The sequence below is a fragment of the Rhinatrema bivittatum genome, chromosome 3 (genome assembly GCF_901001135.1).
Source record: "Rhinatrema bivittatum chromosome 3, aRhiBiv1.1, whole genome shotgun sequence".
In the NCBI taxonomy this organism is placed as follows: domain Eukaryota; kingdom Metazoa; phylum Chordata; class Amphibia; order Gymnophiona; family Rhinatrematidae; genus Rhinatrema; species Rhinatrema bivittatum.
The window spans coordinates 102,091,961-102,100,713 of record NC_042617.1 but is presented as its reverse complement, the minus strand read 5'-3'; the positions used below and the strand labels follow the sequence as shown (position 1 = coordinate 102,100,713).

The following is an 8,753-nucleotide window of genomic DNA, read 5'->3' as shown; positions in this document are numbered from 1 at the left end:
TTCATACCACTTATTGTGTAGGCACATACTTTATTAAAACAATCAGAAAATATAACATACATCATTTAGAAGTTCATTTATTGACAGCGACAGAGCACCGCTCTATATTGAAACATAGCCAGTTAGGTTTAAAAGTTATCCAGCTAAAGGTAGCCAGATAATTTTATTCACTGATATTCAGCGGGATGTTTTAGCTTGCTGAATATCCCTGACAATAGAAAAGTTATCTGGGGTTTTTGAAAACTGACCTCATTATTGAACATAACTTTTATAAGCAGAGTTTTTTTTGGTTTTTTTTTTTTTACTGGACGAAAAAAAAAAGATTTTGAAAATTCTAAAGCGACATGGAAACCAATCGAGTTAGTAGTTTGTTTTTCTGTCTCTTCCCCTTCCAGATTTGAATCCCTCCTCACAGATGGCGTGCCTCAGCAGCTCATAGTAATGTGGTAAAATGATGGCAGAAAGAGACCCCAGTGGTCCCATCCAGTCTGCCTAGCAAGTTGTTTCAGAAGTAAATCCGCTCTGGGGAACCCTTGCAAGTCTGCTGTTTGGTCGACACATGCTACAGGGCCAGCCCTAATAAAACTTCCTTAAAACATATCACATGCTTATACAGCTTTCACATAAAAATCATGCAATGCTACTAATTTGCATTCAACTTTTGTTAGCTGATTGGCTAAACAGGCTGCATAATGAGCACTAATATAGGTTTGCTCATATTGTATAATAATGTAAGAAACGCCAGATTTAGTAACCAATTTTATTTTTATACTTAATCATATACATTCGAGTGTCCAACAGTATCTGCACTGTTACACTGAGGGGTACAGTACAGTCAACATGAGGTACTTCATATTACTCCTTCATAAATACTGCAAGCCTGCTAAAAAAGCACATTTCAAGCAGATCGACGGCTGCTGTGAAAAGTCAAGCTGCCAGTTCACAACACTAAAAACCAATTCAGTGCAATACATACTGGCTGTAAAAATTAGAACATTTACTTAAATACTATTTCAGATAGGCTTTAGGTATATTACATTAAAAAAATAAGCAGTGGTTGTGATCAACACACATACAGAGAATATCTGGCACACTGTAAAACTGCATACAACACTATATTCTATTTACTGAAGCTCTGTTTATATTCCAGTCTCGTGTTCGATGCCTTAGAAGTACACAAATGACATTTAGTGGCAAAGTACAGCAGTGACAGTGTGATAGATCCTTATTTCACATAGATCTGTTTTACGTTTGTTACTGTAGTGATGCATTGATGCAGTCTGGCCATGCCATCAAAAACTGCCATTTAATTTAAACAGCCCTTGAAGTGCAAAATCCGTGTTTTAATGCACAATGTGAAGAGTTTTTTATGCAACAGCATTCATATTACACGTGACAGGTTAAATTTTAGTCCAGGAACTTTAAATACAGCTAGCACACTAGCTTGCGTTCCCATGTTTTTGTCTCCTACATGGTTTGAGAAAGAAAAACAGGATGAATAAAACAGAATATCTAGTTATTACAAGCATTTCATTTTAAGCTCCAGTCATAAAATCATCATCAGGTTTGTTCCAGGCTATCTACACACATACTTTTTAATGGCAGATAATTTACAGAACTTTTGAAACAATGCAGCTCCAAACTTCAGTAAAGTGTAGTTTCCTTCTATTAAAAAGCATCAAACGTTTTCTCTCTATATGCTGGGTACACTTCCAGTTTAGCAAGCTCATTTGCTTCTATAAATACTCGTCACTTAAAATGAGAAGGGAGCACAGTTTTCTTTCTGAATATTTGAATAAGAGATGGGAAAACCAGGCTTTTGTCTCAATATGAAAATGACACCAAGTAAGAGCTACTTTACTTGCTCCAGAACGTGGAACTTTTGATCTCACATTTTGACTTTAAAATGGTCAAATGATAGATTTCTAATAGCCCTGGAGTAATAAGTATAATATGAACTATAAAGTCATAAGAAAAGGCATTTCTGCCAGTAAACTAATGTTTATATTTAAAAGACCATGTACTAAAACTTGTGCTAATGTATTTTTTTTATATATTAAAACTATTTTACAAGCACGCTAAAATGCCACTTAACGGCTTATGCACTAAATTTTACCATGTATGTACAAAGAGTAGCCTCAATAGAACACTACATGGCAGTAGCGTTCGCATTAATCCAAACAAGTATAGCATGCAACTAAACTGCTTCTCAAGATCCCTTGTTCTAACTGGCCGAAAGGCATTCAACTCCTCAACCCTACCATTAAGGTTGCCTGCCTCTCCTGAGAGGGCCCCAAATCCTTCACAGGCATCCCCTCCCGTGAACCCCCTCTGGAATGAAAGGGCCCTCTCTTCTGGAGGATCCCGATTTTCACTGACAGCAGGGGATGTGAGAGCCCTCCTGCTAGCACTGCCAAATGTTACAAGGCAGCCCTTCACTGCTACCACAGAATAGTGTGAAGGGTTACTCAGCGGCATCAGTTAGCAAACTGCAGCAGTACTAGCATCCTTCTGGCCCATGAAGACTGGGACAATTCTGAATAATAAGTAATAAGAATGCATGCTAGGAGTGGTGGTGGTGGTGGTGGCTCTTCACTTTGGGCCAGTTAGCACAATAGATGTAACATTGCTCCTAGGCAGGTATTCAAATGTTAGTCCTTAGCAGGCATGCACTACACAAAATACCATGCTATTTCATGCATTCTCACTAAAGTTTGCATATACTGAAATGTGGATATGCGCTAATCTTAGTACACTCTCGCTAATGCTCGGGGGGGCAGTTTAGCATACATTGTAAGCCTTTAGTGCATAGCACACAATTTTGTGAGCAGACTAAATGACCTTAGCGTGCAAGTTAACTTTTAGTGCCCTTAGTGTAATATTGATTTAGTACTCTGAAGCATCAGTCTTCACCTTAGAAAATCATTTACTATTCCATAAAATTTAGAAACACCCCCCTCCCCCCACCACCACCACTAATTGTCTTACTTATCAATGGATAAAGATAAAATAAATCACTGTTGGGTGATGGTCACTGTGCCAGGAACTATAAACTAAATTGGCTAATTAGTGAGAAAGGTTTTTGACACATTACTTCAATTTAGTGAGAAACATTATCTGAATAACTGGCTTGGATTTGCTTTTAGTTAAATTTGAATTTCATTTTAAGCAAGGATTACAAAACCTAGTAAGAAAAGCTGTGTTCATGTTCTTCTGAAGTCTCTATTTATCACAAATTATGCTATTTTTAGGATCTAAATAATCATTCAGAAAGGGTCAGAGAGTCTCCATACGTTCAACTTGAGTACATAAACCTAAGCTGTCTGCCCTGACTTATCTTCCCAATATAACAGAGTATATTAAAGCCAATGATTAGTTTACCTCCTTGCGCAGCTTAGGTAGTTATTGTCTAGCACTACGATACTATTCTAGGTTGAATATGTTTGCTAAGAAGTACTTTTAGATGAACACCCTACCAGCAATGGTAATAACCCAAACGGTGACAGAATTTAAACATGCTTGGGGCATACACAAAGAGTAGTGGCAAGAGAGGGAGTGAGGAGTGGCCGGAAAGAAATGGGAGTGGGGGGGCTTGGGTTTTAGAATAGATACAGAAACATATGTTCATCTACCTCGAATGGCAGAGCGCCAACAAGATGGGCTGATAAGCCAATCTACACAGAGCTGCCGTACAACTACATCAAGCTCCCAAGATGACAAACTAAGACTAACAAATCTGCAGTGATGGCAAGGTTGTGGTGTATTCTCAAATGTAATAAAGGAGGAGGAGGAGGATGGCAAATTTCCGAGCATGGACAGCAGCCAACTTGGCTACAGTTCCCAGCCAAGGACAAAAGGAGAAGACATGATCTCTTGCAGGTGGTCAAGCTAGCACAGCTGACAGCTGGGATATACTTAACTAGAGTGGATGATGAGAAAGATGAGGAAGGATGATGATGAAAGAGTTGTAGTAGTACAGAAGTTCAAGCTTGTGCAGCTGACATATCTATAGCAATGTAAACAGGGTCAACCAGACAGACCAAATGCCCTTTATCTGCTGCCATCTACTGAGTTAGTTTAAACAAAAATGTAATACTGAATTAAAGACAAGTGTTTTCCCTTTGTCTGTCTCTGCCATCACCTACTGCATGGCCTATAGGGAGCTCCTACCCTCTCAGAAGGCTCACTTCCATTGCACTTTGCATCAACAAACTTGTTAGAAACTAGGTTCAACTGCTTTTTTTGTGTGTAAAAGTGAGCCAAGCGAGAAAATGTTATGTCTAAACTCGACACTTTTGTACAACTTCACCAGAACTCTTGAGAAAAAAAAAAGGGGTTATTTTTCAGAAAACAAGCTACATTCCATCACTTGAAACAGGTCAGCCAAGAGAATGGCAGATCAGTAAACAGCAAATTTTGGTTATCACTGAAATACATTTGTTGGCAATTAATCTTTTTTATTTTCCCCTCCAAAGACTCAAGGCCCAATTTAAGGACTGGGCAAAAGCACAATTGATTTTTCTTTCATCAAATTGGTGCCACAGGTAAAACCTAAATTATTTCAAGATTACACAAATATGTTTGACACCATTGCTTGCATAATTTACCTAAATACAGTAATTGAGGTGATAAATATTAATCAGAATTTTAATTACAGAAGGGGTGTTTCTGGCATACCTTTTTCTGATGCAAACATTTAAATGCTATTTAAGCGTCGGGCAAAGAGTTTAACATCTTTGCCTTTCTTATTGCACCTTGAGAATGTTACAATCTAGCAATGCCATGGGCCTAATAATGAATATTTTTATACACTTTACATGTTCATTAAGCAGACTTCTCGGAAAGGGGGGGGGGGGAAGAATGGCTCGCTTTTAAATCTAATTGGCCCTGTAGAAGGGACTCCTGTCAAAGAAAGAAATAACATCTTTCCCGAGGAAAAAATAAAAAAAATGCAGGATTGCAACAATAAATGGGGCAATAACCATTAGTGCTTTCAATCGGCGTAAAAACATGGTTTGATTACTGCCCTTCAGTGTGGGTAAAGATATGCATGCTGTTTCACAGTGCACGGACTTGTGCTGCAGGGAAAAAAAAACAGTTGGGGTTAGGCAGGGGGGGCTCGGGGAGTGCATTTTTCAAATCCCTGCATGCACCTTGCACCTGCTCTCAAGAAGGGCTCGAGCTACGCGGGCACCAAAGTACCCTGCGGCGTGCGCCCCGTCCAAATCTTCAGAAGGAAACCCCGTGTGGGAGTGACCCTTTGAAAATTCACTTGCAGGTCTGCAGGTACTTTGCCAACCTCCCTGCATGATCACTGCTCCCAAAACGTATTTGGTGCTTCTCAGTGAGGACTGAACAGAATTTTTATTCCTTACAATATTACTGGCAAAAATGTCTCGCACATTCAAAATGTGCTAGCTTCCAAAATCACCTGTCAGAAATAAAATATCAAAATTCAATGGACCAGGTATTTCCAAATTCCATAAACACACCTCCCAAAAAAGCATCCTGTAACCTTCTAGTTAGCTTTAAAAGACCCCTAGCACTACTTTATTTAATAACTGGTATTGTAAACGTGTGTGTGCGTGTATGTATATAGAAGTGTGGGGTGAGGAGAAGTTGCTATGTTTTTTTTATTCAGTCCTTCTGGACTTCAATGCTTTAAAAGAAGAAAGCCTTGAACAGAAACATTCTGCAAATCTGCTTTCAAAATCTTCCCTTACAGCTGAATTACAATTTCTTCTTCTAGTTAAAAAGGCTAGTTGTAAGAGAAAAACAAAACCACTTCACGGCATCGTTAGCTATGCATTTGCAGTACAGATGATCTCATCACAAAAAAAAACCAAGTGCGACTGTGGGCCGGATACGAACTTCATATCCAGCTCTGTTCCTGGGGCAGTCTTCTCAGGCATAGAATATAAGCTCAGGGATCTGTCCTCCTTGGACCCCTGTACCATTAGTACTGTCTGAAGAGCACTGAAACTGGACAGTCACCTTGCCGCACTGGACTTCGGTCATTCCTTCTTGTCCAAAATAGCTCAGTTCATTACCATCCAGAATCACGCTGGCAGTGTAGAAGGTGTCGGGCTCAATCTGAACGGGATACTCAAACCACACAGGGAAAGTGTTGCTAGACCCGTCTGAGAAATATTTGCTCAAGTTCTGCCCCAGGAGAACACCCTGACGCTTCAGTTCTATTTTTGCACTGTATTCCGTCGATCCACAGCTGGAGCCATAGAGCCCAAAACCAGCAATAAACACTCGCTTGTCGACAGCAAACTGAATGCTATCACAACGGCCCCTGTAACGCCACTGGTTGCTGCGATAGGCGCACGACTGGAAACGGTGGCACCGCTGGGGTACAAGGCCTTTTCTGGCCTTGCTCACAAACTGCAACTCGGGCTTTTTGGCTGCCGTGTACCAAAGAAAGATGTCGTTTGTTTCGCTGAGAGTCAAAACCCCAGACTGAGCAGCACCGTTTGCAAAATCGTCAAGAGCCATGGTTGGGATACGGATCAGGTAAAGCGCTTTCCCCAGCACCTTGCGTTTATTGTCTATGGTGACAGGCAAATCTTGGCGCTGGCACTCAATTTCAGCCCAGCTGAGAGCGGCCTCAAACACAACAATTTCTTTGGCGTTCAGCGTCTCCCTTCGGAGAATGCTCTCCAGTGTCTGGAAATCTATGTCACAGAAGCCCTCTGATTTCAGAGCCAATTCTGCCTGTGCATCAATGACTTCCCAGCACCGCTGGGTCAGATCGGGCTCCTCAAACAAGCAGCTCTGGGAAAGCAGGACACAGGCGTTCTTTGCGCTCAGGCTGGTCTCCAGGAAGTTGACGCAAGCTCTGGCAAGATGAGGGACGATGTACTTCTTTGCAGCGTATAGCGTGGCCAGTACCGTATCAGCAGCCAAGTCAATTTCATCACAATAGATGTATCTGCAACAGAACACACATGCTTAAAACTGAGCTGCTAACAAAAATAAATAAAAATAAACAAAATAGCCTACAGTTTTCCACACTGCCAGTAATGACATCTACGGGCACTCCCATGACACGGTATTAACATTAAACAATAAAGCTAAAATTTGCAATGCCGTTTTAGCCAAAAGACACTAAAATGGAAGCATGTGTATCTGTTAGTAAGGTGCAGAAAGGCCACATAATTAAGACTATAATCTTTTAGTACTGAAACTCATTGTAGCCCTTCCACTCAGGCAGGCAGAGAAGGACGCAAACCACATCACTAGAGGATATACCAAATAATCTCAGCAAGCTCACAGAAAAAGAACACGGGCAGCAGTCACTGTTGCAAGAGTTGCATAAGAAGCCCATCCTCCCAAGAGACAGACTTAACCTAACCTAACGTGTCTAGAGCACGCACAACACAGGGAGCAAACTTGTGACCAACACTGTGCATGAAAGGGCAGAATACTACTCTCAAGTGCAAGGGAGAAGCTCAAACACTGGGGGCTTCTTAACATAACAAGTTTAACTTCCCCTTTTACAATCACAGTAAAACAATGATTAATCATGACACGGAGTTCAGCGTAATATACAAAAGGGCTTGCCCGAAAAACAAACACTGAAGTGAAACAAGAGATTAGTACAAAAAAAAACCCTAAAAATGCTAACACATTCTAAATCGCTGACATTTTAAAATCTAATTAAAACAATGACTAGACAGGAATTAACATAGGTGACAGTGCAATAAACTAAAATACATCTTAGAGGTCAAAATAAGTTGTAGGGCTGACATCTAGTTGGATTTCTTTCAGCTTTATGCTTGCATTGCTGAGATACAATAGGTGGATTTCACATGGTCACACCTTCACTGTATCTGTTCAAAGAGTGCAAGCTACAAAAGGTGCAAAAGAGAGGACGAGCCAGTCCTGAGCTGAGTTGTCATCCATAAGAGGAAAAACAAGGAAGATAAATTTAAATTTATTTAAAAGTTTTTATATACCGCTTATACATGGTTGTGGTCTAAGCGGTTTACAAAGTAAAATCACATACATAAAAGTCAATGTAAAGCACACAAAACAAAATATAATACAAACAATCAAGTCAAAAATATAATGGGAATGGGTTAAAAGGCTTAAAATTAAAGAGATAATCACAGAATAAAGCAGAGAAATAGAAAAAGGAGAGGGGGAGTGATATTGTTAGTCTGTGTATGTTAAGTTAAATGCAATACAACAGAGATAAGTTTTCAGTTTTTTCTTAAATTCCTTTGGATTAGATATGATTCTGAGGGAAGATAAGGTTATAAAGTGGGACCACATGAGGTCTGAAGCAAACCACTGAGACAGAATGTTCATTTCTGGGAGAAGTGAAATGGTGCACATGGCCCAGTGAGGACTGGCAGGAAGGAGGTCGGGTGCATAGGGCCAGGCTAAAAAGAGGTACGTTTGGGAGGCCTGGTAAGCTCATGGCCCTTGAAAGCTACAGATCTGTCAGCAGTTTAGAAAATGTCCAATCTGCTGCCTGCATGGAAAAACAGAACACCAATATACAGTAACTCGCAGGAAAGTTAGGAGGAGGAGATAGCAACGGTCGGGCAGCTTGAGAAAAGAGACGGGCAAAGGAGACCATACTGAGAATAAAGATCCCGGAAAAGAGACATTTGCAACCGGGGATTGGGAAGCTTTGTTTCTGAGTAGGGAACTGTGGATAAAAGGGCCAAAAGAGAAGGAATTGACTGGAGAGGAAAGGAGAGCCAGGGTGTGATTATAAGAGGAGGAGGAGGCGGCGG

At 40.5% G+C, this 8,753-nt stretch overlaps 1 protein-coding gene across 5 annotated transcripts in view; it reads right to left on the bottom strand.

Annotated features, from left to right (window-relative positions):
• Positions 1-746: 746 nt before the first annotated feature.
• The window catches only part of BTBD3 (BTB domain containing 3), a 64,340-nt gene continuing 56,333 nt past the window's right edge, over positions 747-8,753 (bottom strand). For all 5 annotated transcript variants that reach the window (XM_029593546.1, XM_029593545.1, XM_029593547.1 and 2 more), the window contains one exon: positions 747-6,937. In XM_029593546.1, the coding sequence (XP_029449406.1) occupies positions 5,905-6,937 (1,033 nt within the window). In that variant the 3' untranslated portion in view covers positions 747-5,904. The remainder of the gene's footprint in view (positions 6,938-8,753) is intronic.